Source organism: Callithrix jacchus, chromosome X, assembly GCF_049354715.1.
Source record: "Callithrix jacchus isolate 240 chromosome X, calJac240_pri, whole genome shotgun sequence".
Taxonomy (NCBI): domain Eukaryota; kingdom Metazoa; phylum Chordata; class Mammalia; order Primates; family Cebidae; genus Callithrix; species Callithrix jacchus.
The window spans coordinates 75,270,687-75,295,921 of record NC_133524.1 but is presented as its reverse complement, the minus strand read 5'-3'; the positions used below and the strand labels follow the sequence as shown (position 1 = coordinate 75,295,921).

General features: G+C 37.1%; 1 protein-coding gene across 40 annotated transcripts in view; it reads left to right on the top strand.

The window, feature by feature from the left end:
• ATRX (ATRX chromatin remodeler) overlaps window positions 1-25,235 on the top strand; it is a 316,685-nt gene that overhangs the window by 162,468 nt on the left and 128,982 nt on the right. For all 40 annotated transcript variants that reach the window (XM_078363312.1, XM_078363309.1, XM_078363298.1 and 37 more), the window contains 7 exons: window positions 6,804-6,945; window positions 8,198-8,307; window positions 9,202-9,348; window positions 9,504-9,681; window positions 20,287-20,424; window positions 21,808-21,983; window positions 24,051-24,168. In XM_078363312.1, coding sequence (XP_078219438.1) covers window positions 6,804-6,945; window positions 8,198-8,307; window positions 9,202-9,348; window positions 9,504-9,681; window positions 20,287-20,424; window positions 21,808-21,983; window positions 24,051-24,168 — 1,009 coding nt within the window. The remainder of the gene's footprint in view (window positions 1-6,803; window positions 6,946-8,197; window positions 8,308-9,201; window positions 9,349-9,503; window positions 9,682-20,286; window positions 20,425-21,807; window positions 21,984-24,050; window positions 24,169-25,235) is intronic.

The following is a 25,235-nucleotide window of genomic DNA, read 5'->3' as shown; positions in this document are numbered from 1 at the left end:
GTTTGTGTCCTCTCTGATTTCGTTGAGCAGTGGTTTGTAGTTCTCCTTGAAGAGGTCTCTTACGTTCCTTGTGAGTTGTATTCCAAGGTATTTTATTCGTTTTGTAGCAATTGTGAATGGCAGTTCGCTCTTGATTTGGCTTTCTTTAAGTCTGTTACTGGTGTAGATGAATGCTTGTGATTTTTGCACATTGATTTTATGTCCTGAGACTTTGCTGAAGTTGCTTATCAGTTTCAGGAGTTTTTGGGCTGAGGCGATGGGGTCTTCTAGGTATACTATCATGTCGTCTGCAAATAGAGACAATTTGGCTTCCACCTTTCCTATTTGAATACCCTTTATTTCTTTTTCTTGCCTGATTGCTCTGGCTAGAACTTCCAGTACTATATTGAATAGGAGTGGTGAGAGAAGGCACCCTTGTCTAGTGCCAGATTTCAAAGGGAATGCTTCCAATTTTTGCCTATTCAGTATGATATTGGCTGTTGGTTTGTCAGGAATAGCTTTTATTACTTTGAGATACGTTCCATCGATACCGAGTTTATTGAGGAATTTTAGCATAAAGGGCTGTTGAATTTTGTCAAATGCCTTCTCTGCGTCAGTTGAGATAATCATGTGGTTTTTGTTTTTGGTTCTGTTTATGTGGTGAATTACGTTGATAGACTTGCGTATGTTGAACCAGCCTTGCATCCCCGGGATGAATCCTACTTGATCATGAAGAATAAGATTTTTGATTTGCTGTTGCAATCGACTTGCCAATATTTTATTAAAGATTTTTGCATCTATGTTCATCATGGATATTGGCCTGAAGTTTTCTTTTCTTGTTGGGTCTCTGCCCGGTTTTGGTATCGGAATGATGTTGGTCTCGTAAAATGATTTGGGAAGGATTCCCTCTTTTTGGATTGTTTGGAAATTTTTAGAAGGAATGGTACCAGCTCCTCTTTGTGTGTCTGGTAGAATTCGGCTGTGAACCCGTCTGGACCTGGGCTTTTTTTGAGTGGTAGGCTCTTAATTGCTGCCTCGATTTCTGACCTTCTTATTGGTCTATTCATAGTTTCAGCTTCCTCCTGGTTTAGGCTTGGGAGGACACAGGAGTCCAGGAATTTATCCATTTCTTCCAGGTTTACTAGTTTATGCGCATGGAGTTGTTTGTAATATTCTCTGATGATGGTTTGAATTTCTGTGGAATCTGTGGTGATTTCCCCTTTATCATTTTTTATTGCATCTATTTGGTTGTTCTCTCTTTTCTTTTTAATCAATCTGGCTAGTGGTCTGTCTATTTTGTTGATCTTTTCAAAAAACCAGCTCTTGGATTTATTGATTTTTTGAAGGGTTTTTCGTGTCTCAATCTCCTTCAGCTCAGCTCTCATCTTAGTAATTTCTTGTCTTCTGCTGGGTTTTGAGTTTTTTTGATCTTGCTCCTCTAGCTCTTTCAATTTTGACGATATGGTGTCAATTTTGGATCTCTCCATTCTCCTCATATGGGCACTTATTGCTATATACTTTCCTCCAGAGACTGCTTTAAATGTGTCCCAGAGGTTCTGGCACGTTGTGTCTTCGTTCTCATTGGTTTCGAAGAACTTCTTTATTTCTGCCTTCATTTCATTGTTTACCCAGTCAACATTCAAGAGCCAGTTGTTCAGTTTCCATGAAGCTGTGCGGTTCTGGGTCAGTTTCTGAATTCTGAGTTCTAACTTGATTGCACTATGATCTGAGAGACTGTTTGTTATGATTTCAGTTGTTTTGCATTTGTTGAGCAGTGCTTTACTTCCAATTATGTGGTCAATTTTAGAGTAGGTGTGATGTGGTGCTGAGAAGAATGTGTATTCTGTGGATTTGGGGTGGAGAGTTCTGTAAATGTCTATCAGGTTTGCTTGCTCCAGGTCTGAGTTCAAGCCCTGGATATCCTTGTTGATTTTCTGTCTGGTTGATCTGTCTAGTATTGACAGTGGACTGTTAAAGTCTCCCACTCTTATTGTGTGGGCGTCTAAGTCCTTTTGTAAGTCATTAAGAACTTGCCTTATGTATCTGGGTGCTACTGCATTGGGTCCATATATGTTTAGGATCGTTAGCTCTTCTTGTTGTATCGATCCTTTTACCATTATGTAATGGCCTTCTTTGTCTCTTTTGATCTTTGTTGCTTTAAAGTCTATTTTATCAGAGATGAGAATTGCAACTCCTGCTTTTTTTTGCTTTCCATTAGCTTGGTAAATCTTCCTCCATCCCTTTATTTTGAGCCTTTGTGTATCCTTGTATGTGAGATGGGTTTCCTGGATACAGCACACTGATGGGTTTTGGCTTTTTATCCAATTTGCCAGTCTCTGTCTTTTGATTGGTGCATTTAGTCCATTTACATTTAGGGTTAATATTGTTATGTGTGAATTTGATACTGCCATTTTTATGCTAAGTGGCTGTTTTGCCTGTTAGTTGTTGCAGATTCTTCATTATGTTGATGCTCTTTAGCATTCAGTGTGATTTTGGAATGACTGGTACTGGTTGATCCTTTCTTTGTGTAGTGCCTCTTTTAGGAACTCTTGTAAAGTAGGTCTGGTGGTGACAAAATCTCTGAGTACTTGCTTGTTCGCAAAGGATTTTATTCTTCCTTCACTTCTGAAGCTCAGTTTGGCTGGATATGAAATTCTGGGTTGAAAGTTCTTTTCTTTAAGAATGTTGAATATTGGCCCCCACTCTCTTCTGGCTTGTAGTGTTTCTGCCGAGAGATCTGCTGTGAGTCTGATGGGCTTCCCTTTGTGGGTGACCCGACCTTTCTCTCTGGCTGCCCTTAGTATTCTCTCCTTTATTTCAACCCTGTTGAATCTGACGAGTATGTGCCTTGGGGTTGCTCTTCTTGCGGAATATCTTTGTGGTGTTCTCTGTATTTCCTGCAATAGAGTGTTGGCCTGTCTTGCTAGGTGGGGGAAATTTTCCTGGATGATGTCCTGAAGAGTATTTTCCAGCTTGGATTCATTCTCTTCGTCTCCTTCTGGTACACCTATCAAACGTAGGTTAGGTCTTTTCACATAGTCCCACATTTCTTGGAGACTTTGTTCATTCCTTTTTGCGCTTTTTTCTCTAATCATGGTTTCTCGTTTTATTTCATTGAGTTGGTCTTCGTCTTCAGATATTCTTTCTGCTGCTTGGTCAATTTTGGCTATTGAAACTTGTGGATGCTTCGCGAAGTTCTTGTATTGTGTTTTTCAGCTCCTTTAATTCATTCATATTCCTCTCTAAGTTATCCATTCTTGTTATCATTTCCTTGAATCTTTTTTCAAATCTTTTTTCAAGGTTCTTAGTTTCTTTGCATTGATTTAATACATGATCTTTTAGCTCACAAAAGTTTCTCATTATCCATCTTCTGAAGTCTAATTCCGTCATTTCGTCACAGTCATTCTCCGTCCAGCTTTGTTCCCTTGCTAGTGAGGAGTTTTGGTCCTTTCTAGGATGCGAGGTGTTCTGGTTTTGGGTGTTTTCCTCCTTTTTTTGCTGGTTTCTTCCCATCTTTGTGGATTTGTTCGCTGGTCGTCTGCGTAGTTGCTGACTTTTCGATTGGGTCTCTGAGTGGACACCCAGAATGTTGATGATGAAGTATTTCTGTGGCTTGGTTTTCCTTCTACCAGTCTAGCCCCTTCGCTGTACGACTGGTGAGGTCCGCTCCAGACCCTGCTTGTCTGGGGTGCACCTCTAGCAGTTGTGGCACAGCGAGGGATGCTACCAGTTTCTTTTTCTGCTATCTTTGTCCCAGGATGATGCCTGCCTAATGTCAGTCTTTTGGATATCGAGGGGTCAGGGAGCTGCTTGAGGAGACAGTTTTTCCTTTATAGGAGCTTGATTGCTGAGCTGTGAGCTGTGTTGTTCATTCAGGGCTGTTAGGCTGCTATGTTTGATTCTGCTGCAACAGAGCTCATTAAAAAAACCCTTTTTTTTCTCAAATGCTCTGTGTTGAGGGGTTTGGGCTTTATTTTTTGATGTCCGTTGAGGTCCTGCCCAGCTAGGACGCAGACTAGCCACTGTTTGCCTGCCGAGGCTCCGCCCTGCAGTTGTGAAGCTCACCCTGGCTCTGCTGTTCTGTTGTTCTCCGCCACGCCCTGCTACGGAATCTCTCTGTTGTAGCGGGTTGCCTCGGCAACGGCAGGCTTTGTCAGCAGTGGGCGTGTATCTCAGTAGGGACGGGTTGCCTCGGCAACGCTGGCTGCGTCAGCAATGGGCGTGTATCTCAGTTGGGGCGGGTTGCCTCGGTAATGGTGGCCGCCCCTCCCCCTCAGAGCGTCTCCGGCTGTCTGCACGGGGCTTGTTTGAAATCGCGGTTTTGTTTGTCCCACTGGGCCACCCCTAACGCTCTGTCCCTGCAATCCGCTGGGCTGCCCAGTGTCCAAGTCTAGCTCAGTCTGAAGTCCAGCCCTCTCACGTCTCCGGTTGCCGGTTCAACGGGGCACCCGGACGAGCGCGCCATGTGGGGAGCGCTGGGTAGGGCCGGTCGCCGCCACCCCGGCTGCCGGCTTTGCCAGGCGGAGTTTCTGCCTGATGTACCGCATCTCCTCTTCACTTGGGAATTTCCCCATTCCATGGGCAACAAAGATCAGTCTGGAAATGCAGCTCAGACTCATCTCTCCGCGGACACAGCGAGAGCTCCAATCCTGGGTTGTTCTCACAGCACCATCTTGAGTCCTCCCTCGGAAGTGTCCTTTTAAAGAGACATTTACGAACATTTACAGATGAAATTACATACTTTCTTATGTTTGCTTCAGAATGATTTGTGGGATCTGGGGAGTTAGATAATGGGTAAGAGGCTGTTAGTGAAACAAAACTGGACTTAAGTTGATAATTTTTGAAGCTGGATGATAGGTAATAAGATTTATTATTCTCTTCTGTCTACTTTGGTGTATGTTTGAAAATTTCTATATTGAACATGAACAAATCCATTTGTTACTAGTCTCAATTATAAAAAAGAATAAACGTGCCTAAGGTTTTATTCCATCACCATCGTAATGTTGCTGTTTTTAAAGTTTTTTTTTTTTTTTGAGATGGAGTTTCTCTCTTTCACCCAGAATGGAGTGAAGTGGCACGATCTCAGCTCTCTGCAACCTCTACTCCCTGGGTTCAATAGATTGTCCTGCCGTAGCCTCCCAAGTAGCTGGGATTAGAGGCACCTGCCACCACACTTGGCTGATTTTTGTAATTTTAGTAGAGACAGGGTTTCTCCATGTTGGTCAGGCTGGTCTCGGGCTCTTAATCTCAGACAATCCACCCATCTCAGTCTCCCAAAGTGCTAGGATTACAGATGTGAGCTACCATGTCCAACCACGTCATGTTTTTATAATTTTAAATTCATGGGTCTCTATTTCTTTTAATGGAACTGTAAAACTGTTTATTACAAGCATTTCTTTTATGAAAGCAGTATTTCGTTATGGTTAAGAGCATGGACTCTGGGGATCAATCCTCTGGGTAAATCTCAGTGTTGTGATACTCAATAGTTCTATGACTTTGTGCAAGTTACTTCTCTGTCTCTCAGTTTTTTTGTGTCAAATGGTAATACTTGTACCTATCTTACGTAGTTACCGAATATACAACGTCATGGGTAGAGATTAGGATAAGACAACAAAAAGTACATGTACACACACGTACCTCTGTGCATATATGATATCTACTTAAGTTTTATTTTAAATAAGGAACTTGTGATAATTGTTTCCGTTTCGTAATGAGGAGGTATTATATGTTCTTCTCATGATTATTGAGCCTGTGGTTCTGAAACCAGTGTTTCTAAGTGGTTTTTCTTTTCACAACATGTATGTACAGTGTTTTTCAGTGTGAGTCATGTTGACATCCTGAGTCGCACAGTTCTTGTTTGGGACTGTCTTTCACATTATAGAATGTTTATATTTGCCTTCGCTTCATCCTACATTAAATGCCAACTCTGACCAATAATTGTGAAAACCATAAATATTATTGCACATTGTCAAATGTCCTCTAGAAGAACAGATCTATCTTTGGTTGGGGGCCACATGTTCATTCAAATTGTAATGGTAGTGCCATAGATTAGTTTGGAGTTCTCCTCCCTCCTCCCCCATTCCATCTCTCTCTTCATCTTCCTCTTCTTCCCCCCTCCTCCCCCTTTCCTTCCTTCCTCCTCCTTTTTTTAGGCATAGCAAGCAACAACAGGGAGCAGTTCTTTTTTCACAACTCTGCCTAACAAATGTGTGTTGAAATATCCAGAGTGAGAACTGTTGAGCTAAATTACTGACATTATTAGAGTAATTTAAAAATTTTTGGAGAGTTTTTATTTTAGAAGACATAAAACATTCTGGCTTTTCTGAACCAAAATATTGGTATATTAGTTTATTCTTGCATTTCTATAAAGAAAAGAGGTTTCATTGACTCATGGTTCTTCAGTCTTTGCAGGAAACATAGTGGCTCAGGAAGCTTCCAATTATGGCAGAAAGCAAAGGGGGAGTGAGGCACCTCACATAGTGGGAGCAGGAGTAAGAGAGTGAGGGAGAGGTGCTGCATATTTTTTAAACAACCGGATCTCGTGACAACTCACTGTCATGAGAATAGTGCCAAGGGGATGGTGTTAAACTAATTCATGAGAAGTCCACCTCCATGGTCCAGCCACCTCCCACCAGGCTCCACCTCCAACATTGGGTATTACAATTGACATGAGATTTGGTGAGGGCACAGATCCAGATCATGCCAGTTGGATTTGTGGTATTTGAGTAAATGTGTCTGTATTTTGGAAAATCTCCCTTGGTAAGACTGACCATTGCTTGAATGATTTCTTTGAGATTAACTGTCAACAACTCCTTTTCTTGTAGGTGATAGAAATTGAAGATGCTTCACCCACCAAGTGTCCAATAACAACCAAGTTGGTTTTAGATGAAGATGAAGAAACCAAAGAACCTTTAGTGCAGGTTCATAGAAATATGGTTATTAAATTGAAACCACATCAAGTTGATGGTAAGACACTATTAGATGATTCAATAATTTTTAGTTAGATTTTACTAATATTTGGGAGTGAGGCAGGTGCCTTACATCCTGTTAAGTGCTGGAGGTAAATTGTTTGGGGTAGGATAATATCCACAATCTCCTTGTTTTTATGGGGCTCATAAGCAAATGAAGAACAAAATTGGGTGATTGCAAACACAGTGAGTGTTATAAAAAAGGAAAGAAGTGCTACTTACAAATGGGTAGATATAGCAAGTGGGTTTCACCTGGTCAGCAAAGATTGGCTAAGGGCAGGTACGGGGTGAGAGGAGCTGTAGCTAGCTAAAAGCCTTCTTCAGAAAATGCTATTTCAGCATTTTTAGGTATGTGTCACAATAATATTTCTACATTGGTATTAAAACGATATCAAACCATTCCTACCCTCTGCTTTATTAGAGTTGAATCAGTAAGTCAGTTTTGAGGGTTTATGTGAATTAATTCATAAGGGAAGTTCTGTAGTTCCTACTTCTTGAGTTACTAGTCCCCTTTCTTGCTCAGTGTTTACTGTCAAATAAAGGAAAAGATGATGAAATTATCTCCTGGCCTTTTTTTTTCCCGATTGACTCAATAAACTCAGAGGTATATTTTATAGGAAGTTGTTCCCTCTTTGGATAAAGTTGCTCTCTTTTTATAACAATTACCATTATTATTTCAGATGGAGTTTCTCTCTGTCACCCCAGCTGGAGTGCTGTGGTGCTATCACAGCTCACTGTAATCTCTGCCTCCTGGCCTCCAGCGATTCTCCCAACTCAGCCTCCTGAGTCGCTGGGACTACAGGTGCACACCACCACGCCTGCCTAATTTTTATATTATAGTAGAGATGGGGTTTCACCATGTTGGCCTGGCTGGTCTCGAACTCCTAATCTCAAGTGATCTAAATGCCTTGGCCTCTCAAAGTGCTAGAATTACAGGTGTGAGCCACTGTGCCTGGCCACATTTCTCTTTTAGGGTATTCTTACGTTTCTTTGATCCATTTCAGGGAATAGAGAATGTCTGCTGTGGATAGCTTAGATAAGATGAAGGAAAGTCCCCTGTTCTAGATTGGTGTTAACTTGCTTCTGGTTTACTTTAGTGGGAAAAAGTCCCATTTACAGTTCTTTAGCTGAGTGTTTTTTTTTTTTAATGCTATTTCTTAGAAGTTTTGGTTATGGTTTAGATGTGTTTATATAAAGGGAGTTTTTAACTTGGACCTTTAAATTTCACTTAATGAAGCTGTTACTTTTAGGTGTTCAGTTTATGTGGGATTGCTGCTGTGAGTCTGTGAAAAAAACAAAGAAATCTCCAGGTTCAGGATGCATTCTTGCCCACTGTATGGGCCTTGGTAAGACTTTACAGGTAAGAGCTGAAGAATATGAAGGTATCCTGTTTTTGTGCATTCATTAATGTATATTGGATTCTGTTATGTTTCAGGCACAGTTGTAGGGACTGAAGATAAAGCAGTCAACAAGAATAACCCGATCTGTCTCCAAGGAGCTTATATTCTAGTGGAGGAGAGAGCTGCTAATCAAATAAGAAATAAGTACTTTCAGAAAATGAATGTTAAGGGAGGATATTGAGTTAGGAAAGGCATCTATTAGTAGGGGATGTTTGAGCAGAGGTCCTAATGAAGTGAGCCTCTGGGGTTTCAGGTATGGCCAACAACAACTGCAAAGCTTTTAAGGTAGAAATTAACTTTTTTTTTTTTATTTTTTTAACAACTTTCTAATGGTTTATGATGTTAAAGTAATAAGAAAGTAAGGTATCTTTTACTGTTAAAATTACTGCATTTCTAAATGGCAAGAGTTGTAACAGAGATGTAAAATTAGTGAATGTATTTGTACTTTTAAACCATAAAGTAATTATATATTTAATGAGTCAGAATACTTTAAAGTGGAAAAGTATTATATTCTCTTCTAAATGAGAAATGGTATTTTCTGAAAGACTATAGGGACATTCTGTGGAGACCCAGGATTTAATAGCTGTTTTGGTATGGGATCATTTTATGCTATTCACATTGATCATAGAATCATGGAGCTTTAGAGTTGGAAGAGCCTGATACATCATCTTGTTGAAATTTCACATTTTACTGTTATATCTCTTTCCCTATACCTTGCCTGGTTTGGAAATTCCAGCCTTTTGGTTGGTCGCTTTATTTATTAAAGCAAAACAAAGCTATAACATGGTAAGATTGCTTAATTTATTAACTTTTTGTGACTATTTAAACGAAGGTGACAATCTGTTTTCTTATAGGTGGTAAGTTTTCTTCATACAGTTCTTTTGTGTGACAAATTGGATTTCAGTACAGCATTAGTGGTTTGTCCTCTTAATACTGCTTTGAATTGGATGAATGAATTTGAGAAGTGGCAAGAAGGATTAAAAGATGATGAGAAGCTTGAGGTACCTTATTTTAAATGTTTTCTATTATTAAAATAATCACGTGATTCATATAGTAAACTATTTTTAATTACCAGTGATGCATATTTCAGTGGGAATATTTAGTATTTACATGGTTTTAGTAGCTACTTAAAAAATCTTTATTTTCCCCACAAAAGGTTTCTGAATTAGCAACTGTGAAACGCCCTCAGGAGAGAAGCTACATGCTGCAGAGGTGGCAAGAAGATGGTGGTGTTATGATCATAGGCTATGAGATGTATAGAAACCTTGCTCAAGGAAGGAATGTGAAGAGTAGGAAACTTAAAGAAATATTTAACAAAGCTTTGGTTGATCCAGGTAAGTATTAATATTGACAGTGACATAAAGAAGCACGTTGAATCAAAAATGTGTTTATATTTTATTTAACAGATACTAATTGAACAACTACTAAGTATCTTGTCTTTGTTTTGTTTATCCTTCAGGTTTTTGCCTTTTAAAAAATTCTTAGTATTATTTCAGTAAGATAAAATCACCCTTAATGTTGTCAGCTGTTCAGAATTTATTTGCTGGGTCTAAAAGTATTTAGGGTTTTAAGGGATACCTTGTAAACACTTAAAAATGCATCAGATGCCTGTGTTGTAATAAAAAAATTCTTTCAGCTGTCCAAATATTTGGTGATAACAAGAGCTCTCTCTGTAGCATGAAAACAGTTCATGTCTTTCCAAACTTGATGTCATTAGAAGAATTGCTGCTTGCTTTTCTCCTGTCTTCTAAGGGTTCATCAGTATGAAAGGTTCATATTTTCAATACTGTTGATCCTTTTGTGACAGAAATCTGATGTGAGAACCAAATGTTGATATAGTTGCTACTTAGAAAAGCAACATGTTGTACTGTCTGCAAAACTAAAATTAACTTTTAATCTATGATTATTGTGCAATATTTTCTTTATGTGTTTTCTTGTCATATCATATTTTAAGACACTATTGAGGCTCTATGTTTGTTGAGAAAATCTGTCTAGTTGTCATTGTCAAAGGGATAATAGTCTTTAGAATCCATGGCTTTGCCTCCTTTTTAAAGATAATGAGGTACTTAATACGTAGCAAAATAACTTTGCCATCGCAAATCTAAGGCCTAATAATAAGTTTATGTTTTTATTTTTATTTATTTTTATTGCATTTTAGGTTTGGGGGTACATGTGCAGAACGCGTAAGATAGTTGCATAGGTACACACGTGGCAGTGTGATTTGCTGCCTTCCTCCCCTTCACCCACATCTGAAATTTCTCCCCATGCTATCCCTCTTCAGCTCCCCCGCTGCTATCCCTCCCCTATTCCCCACAATAGACCCCAGTGTGTAGTGCTCCCCTCCCTGTGTCCATGTGTTCTCATTGTTCATCACCCGCCTATGAGTGAGAACATGTGGTATTTTATTTTCTGTTCTTGTGTCAGTTTGCTGAGAATGATGTTCTCCAGATTCATCCATGTCCCTACAAAGGACACGAACTCATCGTTTTTGATTGCTGCATAATATTTCATGGTGTATATGTGCCACATTTCCCCAGTCCAGTCTATCATCGATGGACATTTGGGTTGGTTCCAGGTCTTTGCTAAGAAAATGGAGAAAAAAAAGAAATCAAAGCTTCTAATGTGAAGGGTAACATTTGTCATTTCCATGTTTTATCATTTAGTGACATTTTAATAAACTTTTTGGCTGGGCATGGTGGTTCACGCCCATAATCCCAGCACTTTGGGAGGCTGAGGTGGGCGGATCACCTCCCCATCTCTACTAAAAATACAAAACTTAACCAGGCTTAGTGGTGCATGCCTGTAGTCCCAGCTATTTGGGAGGCTGAGACAGGAGAATTATTTAAACCTGGGAGCTGGAGGTCCAGTGAGCTGAGATTATGCCACTGTGCTACCGCCTGGGTGACAGAGCAAGACTCAGTCTCAAAAAAGGAAAACAAAACAAAACAAAACAACTTTTTATTTTGGAATAATTTTCTGTTTACATGAAAGTTGAAAAAGTAGTGCAGAGAGTTCCTTTATTTTTTCATTATCTCATCAGTCTTAAGGAGGACCATCCAGGTAAATATCCTGTAAAGTGTTCACTAATCTGAATTTATAGTTTTTCTTGTGATTAGACTGAGATTAGACTGAGGTTTTGAAAGAATATACCAGAGGTGACATACCCTTTTTGTCATATCATATCGCATATTGGGGGTACATGATACCCACATGCTGTCACTGATGATGTAATCTTTCATCACTTGGTTAAGGTAGTGTTTGTCAGGTTTCTCTCATATAGAGCTGCTACTTTTACCTGTCCCTCGTCTGTTCATTGGAATCCAGTCACTCAGTTTAGTCCACCTGAATGGGAATATGGCGGAAATTAAGCTCCATCTGCTATAGTGGATAGTATCTACATACAAAATTTGGATTTTTTAAAAGAAAGATTTATCTTTTCTCACCCATTATTTATCCATTGATTTATATCATTATCTACTCATCTATTTTTAGGTTGTACATTGGACTATAAACCATTACATTATTTTATAGCTCAAATTGTTTCACTTTGGCAATTGGGAGCTTTTTTTTAAGGGTGGGTCCTCTACCCTTTGATATGTCCCCATCCTTTTAGCTTTGAGCACTTTATTACTTTCTGGCATTACAGGATGCTCCAGGTTCATGTTATATTGTCCTGGCCCCAGAATCAGCCATTTCTCAAAGACATCATGGTTCCTTTTATTGAAAAACGACATTTACAAATGTAAACACACCCATAAAATTTGCAAATGTGTCTGTCCATTCTGTGAGTTGTCTTTTTACTTTTTTATATCATCATTTTAGTACTAATCTTTAAAATTTAAAATTTTGATTTAATTTACCTGTTTTTTTTGTTGTTGCTTTTGCATTTAATGCATATCCAAGAATCCATTGCTTAATTGAAGATCATGAATTTTTTCACCTATTTTTATTTTATATTTCTAGCTCTTGTATTTATGATCTATTTTGAGTTTATTTTTATATATGGCATGTGGTAGAAGTTCATCTTCATTTTTGGTGTTTTGATATCCAATTGTCCTAACACTATTTGTTAAAAAGACTATTTTTCTCCATTGAAGAATCTTGACATTATTATTGTAAATCAATTGACCATAGGTGTATGTGCTTATTTCTGGGCTCTCAATACTATTGTATTGATCTGTATGTCTGTCCTTATGCTAGTGTGAAGTTATTTTAATTACTGTAGGTAGCCTTGTGGCAAGTTTCGAAATCAGGAAGAAAAGGTCCTACAGCTTTATTCTTCTGTCTCAAGTTTGTTTTGCTATTTGAGGTTCCTTGAAATTTCATATGAATTTGATGATTAGCTTTTGTATTTCCTCAAAGAAACTAGCTGGGATTCTCTTAGAGATTTCATTGAATCTATAGATTAATTTGAGGAATATTGCCATCTTAACAATATTAAATCTTCCCCTCCATGAACATCTAATGTCTTTCCACTTATTTACTTCTTTAATTTTTTTAATAATGAAATTTTATTTAGGTCTTTTAATTTCTTTGGTGTACAAGTCTTGGAATTAATTTCTTAAATTTATCCCTAAATATTTTATTCTTCTTGAGTCTATTGGAAATGAAATTGTTTTAATTTTATTTTCAGATTGTTCTTTGTTAGTGTATAGAAATACAACAGATTTTTGTATACTGATGCTGTATCCTACAACTTAGCTGAGACCATTTATAAGTTCTAATAGTTTGTGTGTGTGTGCGTGCGCATAAGATCATAAGATCTCTGAGTAGAAATAGTTTTACTTTTTCCTTTCCATTATGAATGTCTTTAACTTCTTTTTCTTGCCTAATTGCCCTTAGAAATTTCCATACAATGTTGAATGTAAGTTGTGAGAGGGGTTGGTTGTCTTGTTTTTGATCTCAGGGAAAGCTTTCAGTTCTCCACCATTAAGTATGACATTAGCTGTGGATTTCTAGTAGGTGTCTTTTATCAGGTTGAGTAAATTCTACATTGAGTTACATTTTTGTTTGTTTTGATAATTAAAAAATAAATATCGAGACTACCCTTGTTAAAACTTAAGGGGGTCTGGTTTCTCCATTAGGTTTTACTGTGAGTTCTTTGGGAAACTGAAGATCTACTTTTATTTTCCTTATTATATATGAGTATTAGAGATAGTTCCTCTGCCACAGCTGGGTAGACATCTGCAACAAGAATTTTCTAATATCCATCATGTATAACATGGAATATATTAAATCTGTAGTAAGTTTTAAGTTGTAGTGGTAGTATTTAGATATAATTATCTTTGCCACCTAAGTCTAAAGTGTCAGGATCTGTTCACTACTTCTGAATTTATTAGAAAGGATCTGCTAAGTTTAACACTTAATTTTCCAGTACATGTTTTCCATTTTTTTGCCCAATTTATCTTCTCTGATTTGGAACAAATTAGTGGTTCTGAAGAATCGTATAAATGGGAGCAGAGTATTTGAAGGGTGTAGTTTGGGTATAATGTCAAAGAAAAGTCTAAACTGAAGTTTAGGATGGAAGCAAAAGGTCATAACCGGACAGTTTTGGGTATGAGATTCTTAAGGATGGGTTGAGGTTATAGACTTAGAAGGTAGGCTATTAAATCAGAAGCCTGGAAAATTGGGAGTGTGTATTAAGATTGGAAAGTGTTTAGAGCTGACCAGAGTTAAGATAGTAGTGTTCATCTTTGAACTTAGCTGCTCTGGTTATCTATTGCTGCATAACAATTATCCCAAGCCTTAGTAGCTTAAAGTTTAAAGAATCATCTGGGTGCAATGGTTCACACCTGTAATACCATACTTTGGGAGGCCAAGGCAGGAGGATCACTTGAGGCTGGGATTTTGAGGCCAGCCTGGGCAACATTGTGAGACCCTATCTCTACAAAAAATAAAAGAATTAACCAGGTGTGGTGGTGCACACCTGTAGTCTCCGCTATTCGGGAAGCTGATGTAAGCAGGATGATTGCTTGAGTCCAGAGTTCAAGGAAGCAGTGAACTGTGATTACTGAGATCATAATCATCATGGAATGTGAGACCCAGTTTTTTTAAAAAGAAAGTAACAACATTTTTTTTAACCTTCCCTAGTTTTACTGTGTCAGGGATTTAATAGAGTTTTACTTGGACAGTTCTAAACATTTTATCAGCTTTTCTCCCTAATATCTTTATGGTTTTTGATTTTAAAAAATTCACCAATAGGTGGCAATGTAACCCTGAAAATGAATTTACATTTAACTATAATAGTATGTGACAGAACCTTTATTTGACCTTTCTTCCCAAACTTACCATTTGTTTTGAGACCTGTTTTTCAACTTAAAGTATTTAAACTGATCTGGTGGAGTTTTCGAATTCACATTACTGTTTTTAGAAGATTGTTTCACGTTTTGTAACTGGAGAGGATATAATCAATTTTTATATGTGTGTGTCAGTGTGCATATGCACAATAGTCAAGGTACTGTTTGCTTTAAACATTAAGATAGATCTATGTAATTTTATAAAATAATGACAGGTTTCTATAGTGTATTGAACCATCTTAAGTTAGCAAACTCTTTTAGTCAGGCTTGCATTTTTGAACAGAAGAAACTGTCTTCAAGTCTTTCCCTAAATTGCAGTTTTTCTGTTCTCCAGAGCCTCATGACTGCCACTCTGTTTCTGTAAAATTATTTCTACGTGTAGGTATTTTGAAACCCTCCTATCTGATACATATATATGTCATTGTTTGGGAATGAAGTTTTCTACAAAGCTTATAATTTAACTAAAACTTATGTATGTATGTATTTAGGGGGTGGGGAGATGGGGATCTCATTCTGTTACCCAGGCTGCAGTGCAATAGTATGATTATAGCTTACTGTACTTTCAAATCCTGGGCTCAAGTGATCTTCCCACGTCGGCCTTCTGAGGACCTGAGACTACAGGAGTGTGCCATCATGCCCAACTGATTTTCTTTTTTTTTGGGTAGAGACAGGGTCTTACTGTGTTGCCCAGGCTGGTCTCGAACTCATGACAACACCCAAGATAATTTTTTGGAGATGAGGGTCTCATTATGTTACCCAGGCTGTTCTCAAACTCCTGACACACTAATTTTTTGGAGAGGAGGGTCTTGTGTACGTTGCTCAGGTTGGTGTTGGTCTCCTGGCCTCAAGCAATCCCTCTACCTCAGCCTCCTGACTGGTAGCTGGCATTACAGGTTTGAGCCTCCATGTCCAGCTAAAACCTACTCCTTTCGAACGTTACAAATACTTACTTTTAATCTTTACTGTTAGTAAATGTTATATACATTCCTATCTTATAATTCATATTCTATTTAATATGATGAATAACAGGTTTAATTAATCTATGAATAACAATTTAACTTTTTTGTTGACTCAGGGTTATTAATGAGTACATTGACTTTTATTCTTAATTCTTCTGGTTCTTCAGTTATTCTAATGACAGGACTACATCTCTCCATTGCCATGCTAACAAATAATTCTTTTAAGTTAAAGACATTATAAAAGTAATACATAACCTTAAGCAAAATAAAAACAGAAGAAAACATTGTATATTGAAAAGTAAAAGTTCCCTACCTTCTAGTCTCATTATTGTTTCATTTATATCCTTATAGGATTTTTTTGTGCGTGTGTTTTGTATTGCAACATATAGGCGGTGCTCTAAGCCACCTTCAGGCTTAGTAACTCATAAGAAGGACTCACAGACCTCAGAATATCCATTAGACTCATGGTTATGGTTTATTACAGTAAAAGTATATGAACAGGATTATAATATAGGTAACTGTTCTGCAATGTACTACTTTCTATTTAATAATATAATTGTCATATCAAGATTTGCACATAGATATATATATATTTTTTTCAGATTATTTATTTTTCCATAAGTTATCGAGGAACAGGTGGTATTTGGTTACATGAGGAAGTTCTTTGGTGGTGATTTATGAGATTCTGGTGCACTCATACCCGAGCAGTATACACTGCACCATTTATGTTGTCTTTTGTCTTGCCCCTCCTCCCACTCTTCCCCCCAAATCCCCAGATTCCATTGTGTAATTCTTATGCCTTTGCATCCTCATAGCCTAGCTCCCACATATCAGTGAGAACATACGATGTTTGTTTTTCCCTTCCTGAATTACTTTACTTCAAGTAATAGTCTCCAGTCTCATCCAGGTCACTGCAAATGCTGTTAATTCTTTCCTTTTTATGGCTGAGTTGTATTCCATCATACGTATATGCCACAGTGTCTTTATCCATTCATTTATTGATGGGCATTTGGGTAGTTTCCATGATTTTGCAATTGCGAATTGTGCTGCTATAAACATTCGTGTGCAAGTATCTTTTTCAAATAATTACTTCTTTTCCTCTGGGTAGATAGATAGTAGTGGGATTGCTGGATCAAATGGTAGTTCTACTTTTAGTTCCTTAAGGAATCTCCACACTAGCGGCTGTACTAGTTTACATTCCCACCAGCAGTGTAGAAGTGTTCCCTGATTTCCACATTCACACCAGCATCTACTGTTTTTTGATTATGGCCGTTCTTGCAGCAGTAAGGTGGTATCACATTTTAGTTTTGATTTGCATTTCCCTGATCATTTGTGATGTTGGGCATGTTTTCATATGTTTGTTGGCCATTTGTATATCTTCTTTTGAGAATTGTCTATTCATGTCCTTAGCCCACTTTTTGATTGGATTGTTTGTTTTTTTCTTACTGATTTGTTTGAGTTTGTTGTAGATTCTGGATATTAGACCTTTGTCAGATGTATAGATTGTGAAGATTTTCTCCCACCTGGTGGGTTGTCTGTTTACTCTGCTGACTGTTCCTCTTCTGCAGGTAAAAGCTCTTTAGTTTAATTAGGTCCCAGCTAATTATCTTTGTTTTTATTGTATTTGCTTTTGGGTTTTTGGTCATGAAATCCTTGTGTAACCCAATGTCTAGAAGGGTTTTTCCAATTTTATCTTCTATAATTTTTATAGTTTCAGATTTTAGGTTTAAGTCCTTAATCCGTCTTAAGTTGATTTTTGTATAAGGTGAGAGATGAGGATGCAGTTTCCTTCTACATGTGGCTAGCCAATTATCCCAGCACCATTTGTTGAAAAGGGTGTCAGAGGGAAGGTCTAGGGTTGAAGGCTGCTGTTCCGATTTTTTTGTCCCACAGGGTGTTTCCTTGATGTAGTACTTTACCCCTTTTCTTGTGGATGTGACTTCATGTGAGCTCAACTGCGGTAATTGTTGTCTGTCCTCTGGGTCTAGCCATCCAGCAAGTCTGTCCAGCTCTGGGCTGGTAGTGGGGTTTGTCTGCAGAGTACTGTGATGTGAATGGTCTGTGGGTCTCTCAGCTGTGGATACCAGCACCTGTACTGGTGGAGGTGGCGGAGGATGCAATGGACTCCATGGGGGTCCTTAGCTTTGCTGGTTTAATGCTCTAATTTTGTGCTGGTTGGAGGTAGCACTTTGAATGTATCAGCTGCAGTAGTGTGGAGAGGGACTAGCGGTGGGCGGGGCCTTAGAGTATTTGTCCTTTGTTTTCCTCTATCTGGGTTGGTAGGGAAGGACCATCAGGTGGGGGTGGAGCTAGGTGTATCTGAGCTTAGACTCTCCTTGGGTGGGTCTTGCTCTGGCTACTGTGGGGGATGGGGTGAGATTCTCAGGTCACTGAAGTTGTGTACTTAGGAGGATTATGGTTGCCTCTGCAGAGTCATGCTGGTTTTCAGGGAAGGTAGAGGAAAGCCAGCAATCACAGGCCTCACCCAGCTCCCATGCAAACCTAAAGGCTGATCTCACTCTCACCGTGGCCCCTGCTGGAAAAGAAAAGGACTTTAGTCGTCCATCGGTCTGGGTCCCCCGTCTCGAAGTCTGGAAGTGGGTTTTGTGTGCTCCTGGAAGTTCTGGCCATGAGGCTTCTCTCCCTGTTAAAAGTGTTACAAAGCAAAGCTAGGGAAGCCCTTCTCCCTGTGGAGTTTTACCCCCTGCTCCTCTGGCCACCCTCCTGATGGATCCCTGTGGTGCCAAGCAAGTATGGGCTGCTTAGGGATCGAGCCAGATCCCAGTGCCTTTCTGCTACTTCCTCTACCCCTGTTTTTCCCTGGGCGAAGCTCTCTAACTTGACTCAACTCCTGGTAAAGTCGGGAACTTCCCTTCCAAACAAACCTTCAGCTTCTCCAGTGGGGATGTGTCTGTATAAATAATTTTAACTCTGTGACTTATTCCATTATCCCATAGTTTAAGCCCCGTTTACCAGATTCCCTTTGACAAGTTTTTAGGCTGTTTTCAATTTTGCTCCATAAAAAGCAGTGCTCAGGGAACATTCTTTTATGTTTTTTGGGGTACCTGTATAAGAATATCTTTGGGACTAAGTCCTAGAAATTGAAATATGGGTCAAAGGGTGCACACATTTTGCATTTTGATAGTTATTGTAAAATTGACTTCCAAAATTTTTGATACTAATTTAGACTCCCACAGAGTGTATGAGAGTACCCATTTCAACATGGTGGATACCAAATATTACGTGGTAAAATCATTTAAATCACTTGTGTAAAAGGCATTTCTTCTTATAGAAAATGTTTTAGGATTCAAAGTAAGGCATACATAATTTTTAAATACAAAGCTAGGTAGGGATTTTAGTTTTCCAAAATATTAGTAATTAATTTTTTTTAACTATTTGTGTAGCCCCAACTGAATACTGAATAACAGTTGTTATTATTTGATCTATCATACTGAAGCAGTTACTTTGAAGTCATGTAAAGGTTACATTTTCTCTAATGCTTACCAGATGGGGGATAGTTTGACAGCTGCATTGTTGAAATCAGCAATTAAGAAATACGTGCCTACATGTTAACCAGCAAGCAGATTGAGTATGAATTATACTTTAGAAAAATATATATCAGTTGGGCGCAGTGGCTTAGGCCTGTAATCCCAGCACTTTTGGAGGCCAAGGCGGGCAGATCACTTGAGGTCAGGAGTTGGAGACCAGCCTGACAAACATGGTGAAACTCATCTCTACTAAAAATACAAAAAAAGTAGCCAGGCATGGTCGTGGGCACCTGTAATCCCAGTTACTCCATAGGCTGAGGCAATTACCTGAACCTCGGAGGTGGTTGCAGTGAGCCAAGATTGCACCACTTCACTCCAGCCTGGGTGACAGAGTGAGACTCCATCTCAAATAGAAAAAAAAAAAAAAAAAGAAAAATATATATCTGTTATTTTAATGAATAAGCCTTTATTGTTTCTTCTAAAAGAGTCCACAAATGCTATGGAACATATTTGTTGCGGTACAAATGCGTTCCATAATAATAAAATATTGCTACTAATATTGCAATCTCAAAATATTTTTGAGTTTAAGCTTTTAAGATGTTTTATAGCTTAGAAAGGTGTTTTCCCTACCCTCCATACCCATGTAACAACCAGTTTCATTTTCTTTTATCAGTTAAAATTTTTCCCAGCAATGAAAGTTAGTTATTTGGAATGAGTGGGAAATATTATATTATCTATTATGCCATATATCATTCTTAAAATGTAGCTTCTGAAATTTGTCTTTTCATGTATATATATATTGCTGTTAGTCTTTGCTGATAGTTTAAGTTGATATACTAATGCTGAAATAGCTTTAGAGACTATTTTCAATTTTAACAGACATTTAAAAAAATATGCTCTATTGGTTAGGGGGATCTTTTTCCCTCTTGTTGTTTTTATTTGTGCTTATTTTTCTGTACTCAGGACCTTAAGCACCATTTATAGTGGTACTTCAATGCTCTACTGCTTGGATGTAATTAATACAATTAGTGCTATATTAATCAAATACAGGAGCAGATAAAATATGTTTATACTTACAGTGATGTCATTTTATCTTCTTACAAGATCAGGACTTTAAGGAGATTAACTTTATTTACTTAAATGGATTACATTTTCAGTTTTATTATATTGTGTTTTTTTCCTATATATTTTGGTAGGCCCCGATTTTGTTGTTTGTGATGAAGGCCATATTCTAAAAAATGAAGCATCTGCTGTTTCTAAAGCTATGAATTCTATACGATCAAGGAGGAGGATTATTTTAACAGGAACACCACTTCAAAATAACCTAATTGAGTGTGAGTTAATATCTCTGATTATGCAGTAGAATATCGGTATTTCCTCAGATATATTTTTGTAACTTTGCCATTTGCCTTTGTTCTACTTACTCTAGTATAGTCCTGGACCATGATCTGCATAGTTTCATCTTAGTCTACTGTGAAAGACTAGCATACTTTTCAAATGAGATGCCTTATAAATACGAGTGGTAAAATACAGTAAAGAGATATGCTGTTGTGAGTATTCAGATATAAATATGGAATTTGAATTATTGCAAGAGTATCAGAAGTCTTAATGATTGCTATAAAAAGTACATAAGCATATGTGATTACCTGGGATAATTTTAAGGAGATGTTCCGGTTTGGGGTCATGTACTGTTAAGAAATCAAAATGAAATGGGAACTATGAACATTTCAGTAAAGTGAAGATGGGAGAAGGAGAGGTTTGCTGAATCCATGGCAGGACAGTTTGCTGAGGTAGTTGATGTGAACCTAGGGAAATGACTTGTGAATTTCCATCATTTTCCTGTGTCTGTGGTGACACTAAAGAAGGGAACATGAGATTATTCAGCAAGTAACAAACTGAAATTTCCTGTTATCTCTCACTTTTTTTCTTTTTCCCATTGTAATGGCTTTTTGTTATTTTTCTGTGTGTTACATTCCTTTAGTGTATTCATGGTAACTTTTTGCTATTTTATTATTTGTAATACTAGTTATTTCACTTTAGCATATACTTTGTTTGTTTTTATCTGTTCCAGTTTCCCTCTTACCTGTTCTATTACCCTATTTATAGAAATACTGTTTCATATTGTGGTCCTATATAGTATGGGACAAGTGATAGCTCTATTAACTTTTACAAAATATATTAGTAATCACATTTTTTTTTACTGTTTATGTAGCCCCAACTGAATACTGAATAACAATTGTTATTATTTGATCTCTCAAATATTATTTGATTATTCTGTAAATAAATCAGTTAATGTAAATTAACTTGCATAGTAGCTTATTACCTCCTTTTACTAGTTTGACTTAGTATCTCATTTCTTCACAAGATATCCTCACTGACCATAAAATCATGGTTAGAGTCATAGATCACTTGTTTTGTACTTCATATCTCTTATAAAGGAGAGTATGAATAAAATGTCCTTAGGTATTTTTTTAAATTCATGTCTAGTATTTAGGGATGATTATTACTTCCATTTTCTCTCTTGTCTTGGTAATTTGCTTGCAGATCAGACTTATAACCAGTGTTTATTCTATACTTAGCTTGATATTCTTTCTTTGTAGCTCAATTCTGATGCTTCCATGGCATGTGTTTTTGACATGAGCATTTCATTGGGGAATATTTCTGAGTCTTTTTAACCATTGTTAATGTTGTTAATGAATAATTGTCTTCTCTCGTAGATCATTGTATGGTTAACTTTATCAAGGAAAATTTACTTGGATCCATTAAGGAGTTCAGGAATAGATTTATAAATCCAATTCAAAATGGTCAGTGTGCAGATTCTACCATGGTAGATGTCAGAGTGATGAAAAAACGTGCTCACATTCTCTATGAGATGTTAGCTGGATGTGTTCAGGTACAGATATGTTCCAAAGTAATAAAATATTGTTACTTTTTTATATTGCAATTCCAAAATACTTTCTGAGCTTAAAGTTTAATAATTTTGTATTTTATTTCCTGCTCTTTCAGTAGTTTTTCAGTTATGTCTCTTTGCATCGTCTTCAAAAATTTATGCTGCATTCAAGTTTTAAAAAAGAAGTTTGCTGAGAAGTTTAAAACATAGTTAATTCATTTGCCAAGTGTAAAGCCTCATATCTTACTGTGTTAATGTTTAGATTTTTCATCTTTAAGATAGGGAGTTCCTTAAGAGGAACACAGCTATTATGATGAAGTTCCTATGCTCACCCTAATTCTATAGTACAGTATTATAATCTCACTTTTTTGAAATGCTTGTAGGAAAGGCCAGTATGAATTAAGAGAAGAGCCATTTTTAAAGTAATCTTGGAGAAACAGTTTTGTTATTTTTAAATATATACAATAACCTTAACAGACTAGTGGTGTCATTTACATACAGATTTTCGGTGAATCTCTATTAATGAATGGATAAGTATCTAGAGACTGAGTCGGCAGTTAATAGATCTCGAGATATGCCCTTTCTCTGCAGACAGTAGGTACTAATGATAGCCTCAAAGATGTTTTAACAAATGAGACAGGCTATTCTTTTGGTTGGATAGACAGTTTGCCCTCTATATCTGTGGGTTCCACATCCATGGATTCAATCTACCATGGTTCAAAAATATTTTAAAAAATAGATATAATGGACAGAGGCTAGGTACAGTGGTACACACATGTAATTCTAACACTTTAGGGAGGCAAAGGTGGGAGGATCACTTGAGCCCAGGAGTTCAAGGCTGCAGTGAGCTAAGATCATGCCACTGCACTCCAGGCTGGATGACAGAGTAAGAGCCTTTCTCTACAAAAAAACATTTTTAGCCAGGCATGGTGGTAGACACCTATAGTCTCAGTTACTTGGGAGGCTGAGGCAGGAAGATTGCTTGAGCCCAAGAATTCAAGATTGAAATAAGCCGAGATCATGCAGTTGCACTTCAGCCTCGATGGTAGAGTAAGACGTTGTCTCTTAAAAACAAGAAAGAAAAAGTTAAGAAAAAAAATGGATGATTTTGTTTATACTGAACATGTACAGACTTTTTCCTTGTCATTATTTTCTAAACGATAAAGTATAACAACTATTTAGTATTCATATTGTGTTAGGCATTATAAATAATATAGGAATTATTTAAAGTATATGGAAGGGTATGTATAGGTTATGTGCAAAACTCTACATTATTTATGTAAGGGACTTGAGCTTCCATGGATTTTGGTATCTGTGGAGGTGGGGGTGGGTTCTGGAACCAGTCTCCTATAGATACTGAGGGATGACTATACTTGCCATCGTTATAAAGTGTAGTTATCCCATTTGGTCAGGTTGGCTACACGTACTAGCAAGTACTCTGTTTCTATATTGCTGCTACTACCCAGGCAGCATTTTTCTTTCTGGTTGAAGTAGTCATTTTTATTTAGCACATTGGTGTTCTATTTTTCTATCCTTATAATAAAATGGTTTCAAGAGTGCTTATACATGACTTGCTTCTCTTAATTGGGCAAATATTCCCTTTAAAATTATATGTTATTGTTTGACATATTAGCATATCTTATTCAGAAGCCAACTCAAGACTGCATTAGACTTTGATTCCTAGGTTTTACTATATAATTAAAGCAAGTCATTATGCTAAGACTACCTACTACATCACCTCCTTTTGTTATTTTTGTTTTCTGTACAGAGGAGACCATTTTGAAAACTTAAATTGCTCATTTGGAAATGTTACTACTTCAATTTAAAACCTGCCTGGTGTGTTGTAGTATCTTTTTACCAATGTACCATATTGTATAGTCATGTGAAATACATTGTGTGAATAATTGTGGGTTTAGAAAGGGTAAATATATTTAAGAAAATGTTTTCTTGTATGTTTGGTGCCTATTTATTTATTTGTATATTTCATTTATAAGCAATGAGAATTTGTAGAACAGTTCATTCCTGTTAAATATTTAGATTAATTTTCATTCTCTTTCTTGTTAATTACAGAGGAAAGATTATACAGCATTAACAAAATTCTTGCCTCCAAAACACGAGTATGTGTTAGCTGTGAGAATGACTCCTATTCAGTGCAAGCTCTATCAGTACTACTTAGATCACTTAACAGGTAACCAGTACACCTTGTTGATTTTATTTTCTCTATAAAGATATTCTTTTTCCAAAGAAGGTTATTCTAGTAATTTTACTATATCTGCTGTTCTTTTACAATTTTGCATTTGAATAAAACGGGTATGCTTGAAAGCACAAAATATTTCTAATTAAAAAAACACTGATGCTGTCAAAATTAAGAAGCAAACTGATGAAAAACATATACAGCATATATGAGTAATACCTTTAATTTGTAAAGAGCTTTTATTTCAGAAAAATTACTAATGTGAGTAAATTCGTAAAAGAAGATCTACAAAATGAGTATGTTTTGAAAAATTTTCACCCACATTAATAATAAAAGGCATGTAAGTTAAATTCATGAGTTTGTTTCTCAGTTATTTAATTAACAAAGGTTGATGGCAAAAAAAGGTTAAATAGAAGGCAAGGCATATAGTGTGCTCTCCATGTTATTATAAAAATGCACACAAATGCCTAGAATATACCAAAATGCTAACACAAGTTGTTTTTTGGGTGCGTTTGTTATGAAAACCTTCTAGTTTATTTCTTGCATTTTTCTATGCTTTCAGAAAATACAATGAATAGGTATTGTTTTACCATCTCTCTGTGTGTGTGTGTGTGTGTGTGTGTGTGTGTCTGTGTGTTCCTCTGTGCCTCAAAATGTTTGTCTTCACACAACAAAACCTAATCTTTGGTCTGGAGTGAGATTTCTTACTCGTTGATCACTTATTCTGGTACCTTTCCCCAAATGATATTACAGATTTAATTAGGAGATACAGATTAGAGGGTGCTCTTTGGCCCATTGTGAATACAGTAATTGATCAAAAAATAAAGGAGGATGGAAGTGTATACACACATATTAAAATGATACTTCACTTTAGCTAAAGTGGTACTGTTTTTGTAACAGAAGTGTATTCTAGAGAGTAGAATGATGATGGTCCTCAAGAAACATTCTGCTGGGGAAACCAGTATTTGAATCTTAGTATTTTATGGAACTGCTTTTTTGCTCTTATAAAAACAATTTTGATATTGACTTTTGGAAGAAAATCAGTTCCGATAAAGCACACA